General features: G+C 45.7%; 1 protein-coding gene across 2 annotated transcripts in view; it reads right to left on the reverse strand.

Annotated features, from left to right (window-relative positions):
• MACROD1 (mono-ADP ribosylhydrolase 1) overlaps window positions 1–18,424 on the reverse strand; it is a 618,427-nt gene that overhangs the window by 25,315 nt on the left and 574,688 nt on the right. For both annotated transcript variants that reach the window (XM_060758436.2, XM_060758438.2), the window contains exon 5: window positions 14,173–14,289. In XM_060758436.2, coding sequence (XP_060614419.2) covers window positions 14,173–14,289 — 117 coding nt within the window. The remainder of the gene's footprint in view (window positions 1–14,172; window positions 14,290–18,424) is intronic.

Genomic DNA, 18,424 nt, shown 5'->3' on the forward strand with positions numbered 1-18,424 from the left:
AACCCATTTTCTTAGTTCCAACAGACCTCACTACCTCTGAGGATGCTTGCCATAGATGCAGGCAAAACGTCAGGAGAGAATGCCTCTACAACACGGCATATAGCCTGAAAAAACCTACAACAACCCACTTTCTCATTACTTTATGTTCCAGCTCACAGGACTGGGCCACAGCAACGCGTGGCAGGGGATAGCTAGTAACTATAATATTTTGTTATTTGCAGTAATGCAATATTTCTGCTTCTTGGCAGAATGGGGTTGGACTGGAAGGCCCATGAGGTCTCTTCCAACTCTATGATTCTGTGATTCTATATTTACATGACAATTCATAACAGTAGCAAAATTACAGTTGTGAAGTAGCAACAAAAATAATGTTATGGTATGGTGTCACCACGGCATGAGGAACTGTATTAAGGGATCGCGGCATTAGGAAGGTGGAGTACCACTGTCTTAAGGCACTACTTAGAATGGGGCTGCTCTCCATGTCGGGGTGATTTACTGTCGCCAAGCTGGCCATTATGGCTGCTCTGTGTCCGATTTTTCTCGCCCAGCTGTCGATCCTGGACGTCACTCCGTCCCTGCCCCTCGGCCGAATGATTTAGCGGGACCTGGCATGGGCCATTAAGGAGGTGGTTTCTCTGTCGGGGTGGGGGAAATGTACATCGACTCCATGGAGGTGATTTATGGGAAGACGGAGGAGCTGGCATCCTGCAGCGCGCATTGACGCCGCCGTCCTTCTCCCATGACAGGCCAATCAATAACGCTTTGCATTGGCCGTCTGAGTCTATAATATCAGTGTGATAAATGGCATCCCTGGAATGCCCAGGTTGGCGCCACTGGCCTTGCGCATCAGCAAGGGACTCGGAGGGTGCCTTAAGAACAGAAGCAACCTTCTTTGCGTTGGCAAAAGCCAGGGAAAGCTACCTCCTTTGGGCCACAGGCAGCAGAGTCAATTGCCAATTGGGGTTGGCGAAGATGTTTTCTACATCCCTCGAGCACTCAGAGATTCTTGGTTGCTAACGCACAGAAGCGATGCCATTACTAAACATTATCTTGTCAAGGTTTCCGTATGATTACCTATACTAATGAACTGTCAAATTCAAAATCCATCTACGAGGGTTGAATGAAAAGTAATGCCTCCACCTTCGTTACTCGGGTTTGGATGGGAATATTTTAATAAATCAAACACAGAAATAATCCTTAGAACGTGCTCTTTAACTACCACTATTCACTTTTCCACCTAATCACCAGACAATTGGATACATTTCGGCCAATGATGAACAGGTTTTCTGAAGCCGTCACGGAAAAAGTCGACTCTGTTTCCACAACCAGTGTCTCACAGTTTTCTCATCCTGGGTACCCATCGTGCACAGATCTTCCAATAGCCAAGCAAAGCATGACCCACATGTTCTTGTGAAATGCCGATTATGCTTGAAATTTCTCTCTGGGTGATACGACGATCTTCCTGAATCAATCTGTCAACCTTTCGCTTGTGAAACTCGGTGGTTGCTGTTACAGGACGTCCAACTCTTTGTTTGTCACGCAAGTCAGATGTTCCCACCTCAACATCTTTAAAATTACTCGCTCTGGATCATGCTCTGATTTACCAGAACTATCAAGCAAAACTGGGTGCTGGAAATAATATCATACAAAAGCTGACTGGCACAACCTAGGGATCACAACCAGACACAGTGAAGACATCTGCCCTTGTGCGCTGCTACTCTGCTGCTGAGTACACATGCCCAGTGTGGAACACATCTCACCACGTTAAAACAGTAGATGTGGCTCTTAATGAGGCATGCCACATTATCACTGGGTGTTTGTGCCCTACACCACTGGAGAAATTATACTGTTTAGCCAGTATTCCACCTGCTGACATCCATCAGCAAGTAGAAGCCAGCAATGAAAGGACCAACACAGTGACATCTCCGACCAACAATGTGATGTGGCGTCAAAAAAAGCCAATGGGATTTTGGCCTGCATCAATAGGAGCATAGTGTCTAGATCTAGGGAAGTCATGCTCCCCATGCTCTATTCTACCTTGGTTAGACCACAACTGGAATATTGTGTCCAATTCTGGGCACCACAATTCAAGAGAGATATTGACAAGCTGGAATGTGTCCAGAGGAGGGCGACTAAAATGATCAAGGGTCTGGAGAACAAGTCCTATGACGAGCGGCTTAGGGAACTGGGCATGTTTAGCCTGAAGAAGAGAAGTCTGAGAGGAGATATGATAGCCATGTATAAATATGTGAGAGGAAGCCACAGGGAGGAGGGAGCAAGCTTGTTTTCTGCTTCCTTGGAGACTAGGACGCAATGGAACAATGGCTTCAAACTACAAGAGAGGAGATTCCATCTGAACATGAGGAAGAACTTCCTGACTGTGAGAGCCGTTCAGCAGTGGAACTCTCTGCCCCGGAGTGTGGTGGAGGCTCCTTCTTTGGAAGCTTTTAAGCAGAGGCTGGATGGCCATTTGTCAGGGGTGATTTGAATGCAATATTCCTGCTTCTTGGCAGGGGGTTGGACTGGATGGCCCATGAGGTCTCTTCCAACTCTTTGATTCTATGATTCTATGACCCATCCTCTGTTTGGATGTCAACCAGCATGTCAACATCTTAAATCAAGAAATAGTTTCCTAAGATCTGGGCCAGAGTGAAGGTGGGGGGGGGGGGGGGGGGGTGGCCAGAGGACAGTTCCATCTTGTCTCCTGTGCTATGCTAATAATATAATATAATATAATATAATATAATATAATATTTATAATATTGTAATGTAATACAATGTAATAATAATATAATATAATTATATATTTTATATTACATGTAATATTACTAATAATATTACCACATAATAGTATAGTACAAAATAGTAATATATAATACTGATATTGTACTATGCTAATAATATAATATATTGTATGTATATATATTTCGTAAGCCGCTCTGAGTCCCCTTCAGGGTGATGAGGGCGGCATATAAATGTCGTAAATAATAAATAAATAATAATAAATAAATACAGAGATACTTGCAGGAACACCTCAGCAAGCCAGAGTCCAAAAGTGGCAGGCTACAATATAATAATAATATGATAATATAATTATATATATTTATATTAATATAATATTACTAATAATATTACCACATAATAGTATAGTACAATATAGTAATATATAATACTGATATTGTGCCATGCTAATAATATAATATATTGTATATATATATTTCGTAAGCCGCTCTGAGTCCCCTTCGGGGTGATGAGGGTGGCATATATATGTCGTAAATAATAAATAAATAAATAATAAATACAGAGATACTTGCAGGAACACCTCAGCAAGCCAGAGTCCAAAAGTGGCAGGCTACAACCCAGAACCTCAAGCCATGGCTGAGACTGGATGACTTTGGCTGTGGTTTTTTATACATTATAATTGTGTTCTCAATTCACTTCTGACACAATAAATAAATAAGTTTGAAAAACTTGAAATCCATGCATTTCCAATGAGGGAGACACTCAACCTGTATTTGAAAGAGTGGCCGCTGCTACTGCTGAGCCTTTTAGGAGCAGCTCTTAAGTGCAGACGGAGCCAGGATCATGCTGTTCGCTCTGCACTGTGAAAAGCCTCCCCTGCTGTTTGGCAAACCACGCTGCTCTTAGGAGTAAGACGGTACTCAGTCTGGAGAGAGAGATCTGCTGAATGGCAATGGGCAACACTTCCCTGGCTGGTCTCTCTGTGCAGGATGAAGGCGGGAAGTCCATCCAAGCTGCCTACCTTGACTTCCACATTGCAACTGCGCACAAAAATGTGCATTAATATGGAAACAGGTAGACTGAGTACAGAATCAAGGAGACGGAAAAGACCACAATGGCAGTCCAGTCCAACCCCCTGCCATGTGGGAGAACACAATCAAAGCCCTCCAGGTAAAAGTAAAGGTAAAGGTTTTCCCCTGACATTAAGTCCAGTCATGTCCATTTCTAGGGGTGTGTGTGTGTCTTCATCTCCATTGCTAAGCTGAAGAGCCGGCGTTGTCCGTAGACACCTCCAAAGTAATGTGGCCAGCATGACTGCATGGAGCACCGTTATTTCCTGCTGGAGCGGTCCCTAGGTATCAGCACCAGCTTCTGCTAGGCTGGCAGAAGCTGGTGCTGATCAGTCATTGGATGAGGGGCGCAGTAGTTTCAATAAGTGAGTGAAGTTACTGCAAGTCCCATCATCCATGGTCCATCCTGGTCCATGGTTCATCCTCCTTCAAACTGTAGAAGGATGTAGAGTGGGTCATGGAAGCTCTGTGTGCCAAGTTTGGTCTTGATCAGTCATTGGATGAGGGTCGCAGTGGTTTCAGTAAGTGAGTAAAGGTACTGCAAGTCCCATCCTCCATGGTCCGCCCTCCTCCAAACTGCAGCAGGATGTAGAGTGGGTCATGGGGGCTCTGTGTGCCAAGTTTGGTCTTTATTGGTCATTGGATGAGGGTCGCATTGTTTTCAGGAAGTGAGTGAAGGTACTGCAAGTTCCATCATCCATGGTCTGCCCTCCTCCAAACTGCAGCAGGATGTAGAGTGGGTCATGGGGGCACTGTGTGCCAAGTTTGGTCTTGATCAGTCATTGGATGAGGGTCGCAGTCGTTTCAGTAAGTGAGTGAAGGTACTGCAAGTCCCATCATCCATGGTCCGCCCTCCTCCAAACTGCAGCAGGATGTAGAGTGGGTCATGGGGGCTCTGTGTGCCAAGTTTGGTCTTTATTGGCCATTGGATGAGGGTCGCATTGTTTTCAGGAAGTGAATGAAGGTACTGCAAGTCCCATCCTCCATGGTCCACTCTCCTCCAAACTGCAGAAGGATGTAGAGTGGGTCATGGGGGCTCTGTGTGCCAAGTTTGGTCTTGATCAGTCATTCGATGAGGGTCACAGTGGTTTCAGTAGTGAGTGAAGGTACTGCAAGTCCCATCATCCATGGTCCGCCCTCCTCCAAACTGCAGCAGGATGTAGAGTGGGTCATGGGGGCTCTGTGTGCCAAGTTTGGTCTTGATCAGTCATTGGATGAGGGTCCCATCATCCATGGTCCGCCCTCCTCCAAACTGCAGCAGGATGTAGAGTGGGTCATGGAAGCTCTGTGTGCCAAGTTTGGTCTTGATCAGTCATTGGATGAGGGTCCCATCATCCATGGTCCGCCCTCCTCCAAACTGCAGCAGGATGTTGAGTGGGTTATGGGGGTTCTGTGTGCCAAGTTTGGTCTTGATCTGTGTAGAAATGGGCCCAGAAATGCATCCTGGGGAGCCTCAGAGAAACTGACACATGCGCACCACGCTCAATGACTCCCAGGTCCTGAATATGAAGTGTATATGAATGTCAGAAAGCTCACTCCTCCCTCTGGAGGCGCATGAACTTTGTGCCCTAGGGAGCATCTCTTGGCCTCGCGCCCGTGCCAGGAATTCTGATCTCCGGAAGAGCGCATCGGTGCTCTTCTCCCTTCGAAAAATGTGGCATGCATGCGAGTCACATCCTAAGCAGGTACTTAGCATTCAGGGCAGGCGCCCGCCGTTTCCTCCTCCGGCAGCAGCTTCAAGAAGTCGCCATGGCTGCCTTGTGGGCAAAAGCGGGCAGGAGGAGGCCAAAGAGGGCTCTCCAGGAGCCAGAAGGCTATCTCCACAGACTCCCAAACGCCAGGGGTGGGTGGCAGACCAAAGGGGACCATCAAAAGGAGAGCTCAGGACTTGTATAAAACAGAGCTTGGGTGGTATGCTCAGTTCAGAGATATGCTCTAGACAGCAGGGAAAAGCCCAAAAAAGAAGATAGTGCATGGATGCTCATTAACCAACCAAATGATTCTGAGTTACTATAGGTACTCGTGTATAATTCTAGAAATTATAGTTGAAAAATCAACCCAAAAAAACGGATAAAGCTATCTACGAGTCAATATTACTATTACTATTCTCACCTCAAAGACACACTCATCTATATCTCTATCATCTCTCTCTCTCTCTATATATATATATCTATATCTCTATATCTATCTATCTATCTCTATCTATCTGTCTGTCTATCTACTAAATAGAGTCAAAGTATGACTGTCTGTCTGTCTGTCTGTCTGTCTATCTATCTCTATCTATCTGTCTGTCTATCTACTAAATAGAGTCAAAGTATGACTATCTGTCTGTCTGTCTGTCCGTCCGTCCGTCCGTCCATCCATCCATCCATCCATCCATCCATCCATCCATCTATCTATCTATCTATCTACTAGATAGTCAAGTCTGTCTGTCTGTCTGTCTGTCTATCTATGCATCAGTCAGTCTATCTCTCTCTCTCTCTCTCTATCCATCCATCCATCTACTAAATAGAGTCAAAGTATGTCTATCTACCCATCAGTCAGTGTCAGTCAGTCAGTCAGTCAGTCTGTCTATTCTATGACAGATCATAGAATCATAGAATCCTAGAGTTGGAAGAGACCTCCTGGGCCATCCAGTCCAACCCCATTCTGCCAAGAAGCAGGAATATTGCATTCAAATCACCCCTGACAGATGGCCATCCAGTCTCTGTTTAAAAGCTTCCATAGAAGGAGCCTCCACCACACTCTGGGGCAGAGAGTTCCACTGCTGAACGGCTCTCACAGTCAGGAAGTTCTTCCTCATGTTCAGATGGATATACTTTGCCTCTATCTAATAGATAGATAGATAGATAGATAGATAGATAGATAGATAGATAGACGGACGGACTGATGGATAAATAGACATGACAGATAGATAGATAGATAGATAGATAGATAGATAGATAGATAGATGGATGGATGGATGGATGGACGGATGGACGGACTGATGGATAAATAGACATGCTTTGACTCTATTTGTCTACTAAACAGACAGACAGACAGACTAATGGAGAGATATACATACTTTGACTCTATCTAGTAGATAGATAGACTGATAGATAGATAGACAGACATACTTTGACGCTCTCTCTCTCCCTATCTTGTAGATAGATTTATTGAAGATGAGTAGATCAATAGGTACCACTCCGGCGGGAAGGTAATGGCGCTCCATGCAGTCATGCCGGCCACATGACCTTGGAGGTGTCTATGGACAACGCTGGCTCTTCGGCTTAGAAATGGAGATGAGCACCACACCCCAGAGTCAGACATGACTGAACTTAATGTCAGGGGACTACCTTTACCTTTACCTTTAGATAGATATATAGGTAGAGATAGAGTCAAAGTATGTCTGTCTGTACCACAAAGGCTGTTGCTTAGAGAAGTGGCCCTCTCTGATGTCACTGGGTTGGCTGCTACTAGGTGAAGTGTCCCTCTGTGATGTCAGGTAACATGAGGATGAGTGGAAGGAAGGAAAAATGGATAGAAGGGGAAAAAACAGCCGCAAAAAGGGCTATGATGCCATGGAGACATTGTGAATATATGTGTGACAAAGCTCCTTTGTCGTACCCAGAAAATGTGAATTATTACAGCATTTGAGAATCCACGCAAACAGGAAGCAAATCCAGTCGCAGTGTGCCTTTCACCCATCCCGCTATATATTCATTTAGACCTCCCCATGTCTCTCGTGAAGTAAGCCGTTCTCTGTTTGCTCACTTAGCCCTTGATGAGCTAAGAGCTGTATTTGCGGGACTTTGATTAATCTGCCATTGCCTCATTTGCCTTAATTATTTTTTATTAAGGAGGGCTGCTTTTGAGCAGAGAGAATGCCAATTGTAAAATGTTTCAAGAGCCCGAGAAGATTGCCGGCTCCCTGGATTTCTTGCGAATCTGTGAAACCACAGACAGGCGCCAATGTGGAATGGGTGTCCTTCTAGGACACTGGTTCTCAACCTTTCTAATGCCGTGACCCCGAAATCCAGTTCCTCATGTTGTGGTAACCCCCAACCATATTTTCATTGCTACTTCATAACTGATACTATTATGAATCATAATGTAAATATCTGATACTAGCTGTACCCGCCGCGTGTTGCTGTGGCCAAACTCCCCCCCCTCTTTCTTCCCTTCCTTCCCTTCCCCTATTTCTTTCCCTTCCTATTTCTCTTCTTTCTTCCATCTCTACCTGTTTCTTTCCCTCCTTCTTTGCTCTTTGGTTGCATCCTTCCTTCTCTCCTTCCTTCCTTCCTTCCTTCCTTCCTTCCTTCCTTCCTTCCTTCCTTCCTTCTTTCCCTTTCTTTTGTTCCTTCTCTCCTTCTTTCCCTCTCTTTTTCCTTTCACTTTTTCATTTCCTTTTCTCCTTCCTTGCTTCTCTTTCTTTCTTTCTTTCTTTCCTTTCTTTCCCTCCCTCCCTCCCTCTTTCTCTCCTTCCTTCTCTCCTTCCTTCCTTCCTTCCTTCCTTCCTTCCTTCCTTCCTTCCTTCCTTCCTTCGTTCCCTGTCTTTTGTTCCTTTTCTCCTTCTTTCCTTCTTTCCCTCTCTTTTTCCTTTCACTTTTTCATTTCCTTCTCTCCTTCCTTGCTTCTCTATCTTTCTTTCTTTCCTTTCTTCTTTCCCTCCCTCCTTCCTTCTCTCCTTCCTTCCTTCCTTCCTTCCTTCCTTCCTTCCTTCCTTCCTTCCTTCCTTCCTTCCTTCCCTGTCTTTTGTTGCTTCTCTCCTTCTTTCCCTCTCTTTTTCCTTTCACTTTTTCCTTTCCTTCTCTCCTTCCTTGCTTCTCTATCTTTCTTTCTTTCCTTTCTTCTTTCCCTCCCTCCCTCCTTCCTTCTCTCCTTCCTTCCTTCCTTCCTTCCTTCTCTCCTTCCTTCCCTCCCTGTCTTTTATTCCTTCTCTCCTTCTTTCCCTCTCTTTTTCCTTTCACTTTTTCATATCCTTCTCTCCTTCCTTGCTTCTCTTTCTTTCTTTCCTTTCTTCTTTCCCTCCTTCCTTCCTTCTCTCCTTCCTTCCTTCCCTGTCTTTGTTCCTTCTCTCCTTCTTTACCTCTCTTTTTCCTTTCACTTTTTCATTTCCTTCTCTCCTTCCTTGCTTCTCTATCTTTCTTTCCTTCCTTTCTTCTTTCCCTTCCTCCTTCCCTCTCCTTCCTTCCTTCCTTCCTTCCTTCCTTCCTTCCTTCCTTCCTTCCTTCTCTCCTTCCTTCCCTCCTCTTTTGTTCCTTCTCTCCTTCTTTCCCTCTCTTTTTCCTTTCACTTTTTCATTTCCTTCTCTCCTTGCTTCTCTATCTTTCTTTCTTTCCTTTCTTCTTTCCTCCCCTCCCTCTTTCTCTCCTTCCTTCTCTCCTTCCTTCTCTCCTTCCTTCCTTCCTTCCTTCCTTCGTTCCCTGTCTTTTGTTCCTTCTCTCCTTCTTTCCCTCTTTTTCCTTTCACTTTTTCATTTCCTTCTCTCCTTCCTTGCTTCTCTATCTTTCTTTCTTTCCTTTCTTCTTTTCCTCCCCCCTTCCTTCTCTCCTTCCTTCCTTCCTTCCTTCCTTCCTTCCTTCTTTCTCTCCTTCCTTCTCTCCTTCCTTCCTTCCCTTTCATTCCTTCTCTCCTTCTTTCCCTCTTTTTCCTTTCACTTTTTTATTTCCTTCTCTCCTTCCTTGCTTCTGTATCTTCCTTCCTTCCTTCCTTCCCCCTTTCTCTCCTTCATTCCTCCCCTCTTTCCCTCATTATTTCTTGACTGTCCCTTCCATTTAATTTGTATTATATAGTCATTATATATATATATATATATATATATATATATACATACATATTATATAGTAATCTAAATAACAATATATAAAATTTTGTATTTATAGCTTACATAGAAAAAAGGAAAGGAAGAAGGAAGGAAGGATGGAAGGAAGGAAGGAAGGAAGGAAGGGAAGGAAGGAAGGAGAAGGAAGGGAAGGAAGGAGGGGGTGAAGAAAGGAGGGAGGGAAGGAAATGAAGAAAGGGAAAGAAGGAGGAAAGGGAGGGAGGAAAGGAAGGAAAAGAAGGAAAGGAAGAAGAAAGGAGGGACAGGAAGGAAGGGAAGGAGGGAAAGAAGGAAAGGAAGGAGAAGGAGGAAGGGAAAGGAAGGGGAAGGATGGAAGAAAAGGAAAGAAAGGGAGGGAGGAAAGAAGGGAAGGGTGTCCTTTCGGGTGGAGTGTGGCAGAGGCAGCTACCTCCTCTGTGTGTGTGTGTTAAATGTGTGCTCGTGTTGCCGGGGACAGGCGAGCAGGTCAGACAGAAAGGAAAGAGTTAAAAAAGAAAGAAGGGTCTACAGAAAGTCCGCCCCCCACCCGCCGGCCTCTTCCAACAGGGAAAGGTGGAGGAGGAGGAGGAGACCGCCCTCCTGGCAGAGCAGGGAAAGAGAAGGGGCTCCATGCGGCAAGCCTCTTTCTCCACTCCCATGGTGCCCACTCTCGCTTGTGTGTGTGTGGGGGGGGGGGCATCTATGTGCACCTGGCTCCTCAAGCTTTAATGGCCGGCTGTTTCCCCGCGAGGAGGAGGGGGCATGGCCATGGGTCTCTTTGTAGACATGCAGTTTCTCCTTTGTGGACATGCAGTTCGGAAGTCCTTTCTGCTTTATGTTTTCGAGGGTTTTTTTTGAATGGAGAACATACACTGGGTTGTTGGGTGTATCGTGTCCAAATTTGGTGCCAATTCATCCAGGGGTTTTTGAGTTCTGTGAATACCACAAACAAACATTACATTTTTATTTATATAGATCTATCCCTCTATCCATCATCTATCTATCTCATCACCCAGTGCCTTTTCCTCACCCCGGAAAGCATTTCAGTTCCAGCTGACATCATTCCTTATCATGAGAGGGGGAAAGAAATGACTGAGCAGAGATCAAGCATGCTGTGATCAATAGCAATTTTGAGGACAAATAAAAGTGAGTTAAAGGAATCTCTCTGCTCGCCGACCCTCGCTTCTTGTTCAACAGGGGATGTGGGCAGAGCTAATGTATAGGGCCATGCTGAACAGTGTCCTTACCATGCATGAATGATGCCAGGCGCAATGGGATCCTGACTTGCCTTTCTGCTACTGAGAGTAGGGCGCCAACCAATGAGTTCGGATTAGAACAGTGTTTAAGGAGATTCCATCTGAACATTAGGAAGAACTTCCTGACTGTGAGAGCCGTTCAGCAGTGGAACTCTCTGCCCCGGAGAATGATGAAGGCTCCTTCTTTGGAAGCTTTTAAACAGAGGCTGGATGGCCATCTGTCAGGGATGCTTTGAATGCAATATTCCTGCTTCTTAGCAGGGGGTTGGACTGGATGGCCCATGAGGTCTTTTCCAACGCTATGATTCTATGGGGGTCGGGACCACTGGAGGGGTTGCCAGGGGGTGTCAGAGAGATTGCCAAAAACCATAAGAAAACACAGCATTTTCTCTTGGCCATAGGGGTTCTGCTTGGGAAGTTTGGCCCAGTTCTATCATTGGTGGGGTTCAGAGGGCTCTTCGATTGTAGGTGAACTATAAATCCCAGCAACTACAACTCCCAAATATCAAGGTCTATGTTCCCCAAAATTCACCAGCGCAGACATTTGCACATATTGAGTATTCGTGCCAAGTTTGGTCCAGATTCTGGGCACCACAATTGAAGAGAGATATTGACTCTAAGCTGGGATGTGTCCGACTCAAATGATCAAGGGTCTGGAGAACAAGCCCTATGAGGTGTGGCTTAAGGAGCTGGGCATGTTTAGCCTGGCCCAGATCTTAGGAAGCTATTTCTTGATTTAAGACGTTGACATGCTGGTTGACATCCAAACAGAGGATGGGTCATAGAATCATAGAATCATAGAATCAAAGAGCTGGAAGAGACCTCATGGGCCATCCAGTCCAACCCCCTGCCAAGAAGCAGGAATATTGCATTCAAATCACCCCTGACAGATGGCCATCCAGCCTCTGCTTAAAAGCTTCCAAAGAAGGAGCCTCCACCACACTCCGGGGCAGAGAGTTCCACTGCTGAACGGCTCTCACAGTCAGGAAGTTCTTCCTAATGTTCAGATGGAATCTCCTCTCTTGTAGTTTGAAGCCATTGTTCCATTGCGTCCTAGTCTCCAAGGAAGCAGAAAACAAGCTTGCTCCCTCCTCCCTGTGGCTTCCTCTCACATATTTATACATGGCTATCATATCTCCTCTCAGACTTCTCTTCTTCAGGCTAAACATGCCCAGTTCCCTAAGCCGCTCCTCATAGGACTTGTTCTCCAGACCCTTGATCATTTTAGTCGCCCTCCTCTGGACACATTCCAGCTTGTCAATATCTCTCTTGAATTGTGGTGCCCAGAATTGGACACAATATTCCAGTTGTGGTCTAACCAAGGTAGAATAGAGCATGGGGAGCATTACTTCCTTAGATCTAGACACTATGCTCCTATTGATGCAGGCCAAAATCCCATTGGCTTTTTTTGCCGACACATCACATTGTTGGCTCATGTTTAACTTGTTGTCCACGAGGACTCCAAGATCTTTTTCACACGTACTGCTCTCGAGCCAGGCATTGTCCCCCATTCTGTATCTTTGCATTTCAATATTGATTGTGTATGTATGAAATATTGCTTGCCCCTTTGCCTTTTCCTTTGCTCTTTGCCCAAGAAAAAGGGGACCAGAGATTGCTCACTGCCTGAGGGGGGAGGGGACGACGACGAACCACCGCCTCCCTTGAAACTGGTCTAATCATTCAACGTTTGCATGGACAATAACAAGTTGGGGTTTCCTCTGCCTGCTCTCTGAGTTTGTCTGGCGGGCAGGGAAGTTTCTTTGGACACTTTGACTGAATTACAAAGGGACAAGGACGACCCCCGGGGTCCCCTCGTCCTGGCTCTGTTTGTTATTTATTTATTTATTTATTTGCTTTATTTTTATACCGCATATTTCAGCCAGACAGGCGACTCTATGCGGTTTACATGGTACAAATTATTAACAGTGTTAGTGCAATTAAAACGCAACAAGTGCGACAAACAGGATCAACAACATCAACCCACAACAGTTAACAAAACAGAACAGGACAGTCAACACACACAACATAACGCCTCAGTGAAATCAGATCCGTTCTCATAATCCTTGTGCCATTCCTATGTTCCATTTACCATCTTCCTTGATTGATTGCACTGTTCAACCAAACGCACTGTTCAACCAAATGCTGTTCATAAAGCCAGGTCTTAACCTTTTTCCGAAACGCCAGCAACGAAGGTGCCTGTCTGATGTCTGCCGGCAAGGCATTCCATAGCCGAGGGGCCACCACTGAGAAGGCCCTGTCTCTCGTCCCCGCCAAGCGCGCCTGTGACGCAGGCGGGACCGAGAGCAGGGCCTCCCCAGACGATCTTAATGTCCTAGCCGGTTCATAGGTGGAGATGCGTTCGGAGAGGTAAGTGGGGCCAGAACCGTTTAGGGCTTTATAGGCTAAAGCCAGCACCTTGAATTGTGCTCGGTAGCAAATTGGCAGCCAGTGGAGCTGGCTCAACAGAGGAGTGGTATGCTCCCTGAGTGCCGCTCCTGTTAGCAACCTGGCTGCCGAGCGCTGGACCATCTGAAGCTTCCGGGCAGTCTTCAAGGGCAACCCCACGTAGAGCGCGTTGCAGTAATCAATCCGGGATGTAACCAGAGCATGGACTACCGTGGCCAAGTCAGACTTCCCAAGATACGGGCGCAACTGGCGCACAAGTTTTAATTGTGCAAATGCTCCCCTGGACACTGCCGAGACTTGGGGTTCCAAGCTTAGCGAAGAGTCCAGGATCACACCCAAGCTGCGAACCTGCGTCTTCTTCTGTTCCTTTTTCCAAGACCCATCAAGGACACTCCTTATCAGATTTGGGACAGGAAAACCTTTCTTAATCCCCTCACCTCCCATTCTGAGCTTTGCCTATAAAAATGCCTGTAAACTCTGTATTGGTATGTTTGTGGTGGAACGATCCCTACAATGCATCCGATCTCAGCTGAATCGCTCATTAAACCTCGATGCCCCTTCTTCGCTTTGGCAAGAGTCTCATTTCAATTATTAATATTAAATAAAATTGCTGGAATCAGGCTTCTCTGAAGGCTTGCCAAGGTAGCGTTCCCTCTTTGGTGGGAACTAAGGGTCATCTCTCCTTGGAGTTGACCCCCCTAAAGTCTAGTTCGACTTCAATACATGGGGCCTGCACAAGGAGGCGGGATCTGAGGAGGTAGGGCTGCGACCCCTCGAGAATTGCCAAACGACCCCTCTGGGAGTCGCGACCCCCAGGTTGAGAACCGCTGCTCTAGGATATGAAGTGACCCAACTCTGCATTTCAAATCCATGCTCCATCAACGTTGGTGTGTGCCCATGATGGGCTAGAACTTACATTTGGCCGGCAGACGGTACCCACAGCTGATCTTGGCCTTGCCAGTCTCACAGCCATTCAAGGCCCGGCACTCCTCTTTCAGCAAAGGCCCGGCAGCTCGATGGATGCACCCGTCCACTACGAAAAAAAAGAGAGGAATATTTAATAAAACTCACATTGTTAATGCAATCATTAACATTTTCTCGATGCAATCATCGAGAAAACCAAAGTGCTCTTCCAGCAGTCACCAGCCATTCTCTCTCCAATGCCAGAGATACAGCTTAATGGTGTAACATTAGAAAATGTGAACCATTTCCGCTCCCTTGGCAGCCACCTCTCCACCAAAGTTAACATTGACACCAAAATACAACACCGCCTGAGCTCTGCGAGTGCAGCATTTTTCCAAATGAAGCAGAGAGTGTTTGAGGACCGGGACATCCGTAGGGAGACCAAGGGGCTTGTTTATAAAGCTGTTGTCCTCCCAACCCTGCTATACGCTTGCGAGATGTGGACTGTCTACAGATGTCAACATTGACACTGAAATACAACACCACCTGAGTTCTGCGAGTGCAGCATTTTTCCGAATGAAGCAGAGAGTGTTTGAGGACCGGGACATCCGTAGGGAGACCAAGGGGCTTGTTTATAAAGCTGTTGTCCTCCCAACCCTGCTATATGCTTGCGAGATGTGGACTGTCTACAGATGTCAACATTGACACTGAAATACAACACCACCTGAGTTCTGCGAGTGCAGCATTTTTCCGAATGAAGCAGAGAGTGTTTGAGGACCGGGACATCCGTAGGGAGACCAAGGGGTTTGTTTATAAAGCTATTGTCCTCCCAATCCTGCAAAATGCCTGCGAGACGTGGACTGTCTACAGATGTCAACATTGACACTGAAATACAACATCGCCTGAGTTCTGCGAGTGCAGCATTTTTCCGAATGAAGCAGAGAGTGTTTGAGGACCTGGACATCTGTAGGGATACCAAGGTGGTTGTTTATAAAGTCCTCCCAACCCTGCTCTATGCCTGTGAGACGTGGACTGTCTACAGACGTCACATGCAACTCCTGGAACAATTCCATCAGCGCTGCCTCCGGAAAATCCTGCAAATCTCTTGGGAAGACAAGCGGACAAACGTCAGCGTGCTGGAAGAAGCAAAAACCACCAGCATTGAAACGATGGTCCTCCACCATCAACTCGGCTGGACTGGCCACGTTGTCCGGATGCCCGACCACCATCTCTCGAAGCAGTTGCTCTACTCCAAACTCAAGAACAGAAAACGGAATGTTGGTGGGCAGGAAAAGAGATTGAAAGATGGGCTCACATAAAAACTCTGTCATAGACACCGAGAACTGGCAAGCCCTGGCCCTTGAGCGCTCCAGCTGGAGGTCAGGTGTGACTAGCAGTGATGTAGAATTTGAAGAGGTACGAATGGAGGGCGAAAGAGAGAAACATGCCAAGAGGAAGGCGTGCCAAGCCAACCCCGACCGGGACCGCCTTCAACCTGGAAACCGATGCCCTCACAGCGGGAGAAGATGCAGATCAAGAATAGGACTCCACAGTCACCTACGGACCCACCGCCAGGACACCAATCTTGGAGGACAGTCGTATGAGTTTAAGTAAGTAAATGAATTAAGTAAGTACTAGCAACAGATGAGGGCGACTAAAATGATCAAGAGTCTGGAGAACAATCCCTATGAGGAGCGGCTTAAAGAACTGGGCATGTTTAGCCTGAAGAAGAGAAGGCTGAGAGGAGACATGATAGCCATGTATCAATATGTGAGGGGAAGTCATAGGAAGGGAGCTTGTTTTCTGCTGCCCTGGAGACTAGGACCAATGGCTTCAAACTACAAGAAAGGAGATTCCATCTGAACATCAGGAAGAACTTCTTGACCGTGAAAGCTGTTCAGCAGTGGAACTCCCTGCCCCGGAGTGTGGTAGAGGCTCCTTCTTTGGAAGCTTTTAAACAGAGGCTGGATGGCCATCTGTCAGGGGTGCTTTGAATGCAATTTTCCTGCTTCTTGGCAGTATGGGGTTGGACTGGATGGCCCATGAGGTCTCTTCCAACTCTTTGATTCTATGATCCTGACTGTGAGAGCCGTTCAGCAATGGAACTCTCTGCCACAGATTGTGGCGGAGGCTCCTTCTTTGGAAGCTTTCAAACAGAGGCTGGATGGCCATCTGTTGAGGGTGTTTTGAATGTGATTTTCCAGCTTCTTGGCAGAATGGGGTTGGATTGGATGGCCCATGATGTCTCTTCCAACTCTAGGATTGAGTTCTAACAATAAACACTAACATTCACTTGTCCCCAAAGCCTTATTATTATGATTCGTTTGTTCATTTACTTTTTTACTAATTTTGATGAACGGAGCAGAGAATCCAAGAATTGGAAGAGACCCCAAAGGCCATCCAGTTCAACCCTGCTCTGCCAGGCAGGAAGACACCATCAAAGCCCTCCCAACAGATGGCCATCTAACCTCTGCTTAAAAGCCTCCTGAGAAAGGGACTACGCCATATTCGCAGCTAAAGAGGAAGGCAATGACAAACAACCTTGCAGAGAAAAACTGAATGTTCGGATTGCCACGGGTTGGAATTGAATCAAAGGCGTATAACAACGACAAATGTGCAACACAGGAGCGGCTAAGCTTGGCCTGTGGTCAGTGGCCCAAAGGGGACGGGTGATTTGCTGTCCACTCCTAAGTCCATTAGAGAGAAGCATTGATCAGGAGGGTCCATTATTAGCTCATTCTCAGTACATCTCCCAATCCATAAAACAATATTTTATCCTCTGTTCTCCGAGGGGAGTTGATAAGAGCCACCGAGGCAACGGCCATTTCTTGACCACAGGGAGTCGGCCCCAACAGCTTGTTTTACACAGAAGAGATTAATTAATACATATACACAGTAGCCTTGGGTGGTTTCGTTCGTTAATTTCGTAATTCGTTATTAATTCGTATTTAAATGAGCTTACGATCCAATATTGAGCCATGCAGGAATAGTGTGAGGAGTAAATTAGATTCGAAACAATTTTTTCAATTTATTTCGTAATTATTTTGAAATTATTTCGTAATTATTTCGTTATTATTTTCCCATAGAATCATAGAATAGAATCATAGAATCAAAGAGTTGGAAGAGACCTCATGGGCCATCCAGTCCAACCCCATTCTGCCAAGAAGCAGGAATATTGCATTCAAATCACCCCTGACAGATGGCCATCCAGCCTCTGCTTAAAAGCTTCCAAAGAAGGAGACTCCACCACGCTCCGGGGCAGAGAGTTCCACTGCTGAACGGCCAGAGGCGGCCCTAGGTAATTTTCAATGGTAAGCAAACAGTGTTTCCCCCCCCCCCCCCAAAACCAATCACTGATATATATTTTCTTTTCGTCGTGGGAGTTCTGTGTGCCATATTTGGTTCAATTCCATCATTGGTGGAGTTCAGAATGCTCTCTGATTGTAGGTGAACTATACATCCCAGTAAAAACAATTCGCATATGTCAAGGTTTATTTTCCCCCAAGAGCGCCTCAAGAGCACCCCTGGGCATAATCAAACTGCTGAACGGCTCTCACAGTCAGGAAGTTCTTCCTCATGTTCAGATGGAATCTCCTCTCTTGTAGTTTGAAGCCATTGTTCCGCGTCCTAGTCTCCAAGGAAGCAGAAAATAAGCTTGCTCCCTCCTCCCTGTGGCTTCCTCTCACGTATTTATACATGGCTATCATATCCCCTCTCAGCCTTCTCTTCTTCAGGCTAAACATGCCCAGCTCGTTAAGCCGCTCCTCATAGGGCTTGTTCTCCAGACCTTTTATCATTCTAGTCGCATGTCTGGTGCGATCCAATATTGAGCCATGCAGGAATAGTGTGTGGAGTAAATTAGATTCGAAACAATTTTTTCAATTTATTTCGTAATTATTTTGTAATTATTTCGTAATTATTTTGTAATTATTTTGTATTTAAATTAGCTTACGATCCAATATTGAGCCATGCAGGAATAGTGTGTGGAGTAAATTAGATTCGAAACAATTTTTTCAATTTATTTCGTAATTATTTTGTAATTATTTCGTAATTATTTTGTAATTATTTTGTATTTAAATTAGCTTACGATCCAATATTGAGCCATGCAGGAATAGTGTGTGGAGTAAATTAGATTCGAAACCATTTTTTCCAATTTATTTCGTAATTATTTCGTAATTATTTTGTAATTATTTCGTAATTATTTCGTAATTATTTTGTAATTATTTTGGCATGTCTGGTGCAAGTTTTATAGTTGTTTGTTTTAT

This window comes from Anolis sagrei, chromosome 12 (assembly GCF_037176765.1).
Source record: "Anolis sagrei isolate rAnoSag1 chromosome 12, rAnoSag1.mat, whole genome shotgun sequence".
NCBI classification, from domain to species: Eukaryota; Metazoa; Chordata; class Lepidosauria; order Squamata; family Dactyloidae; genus Anolis; species Anolis sagrei.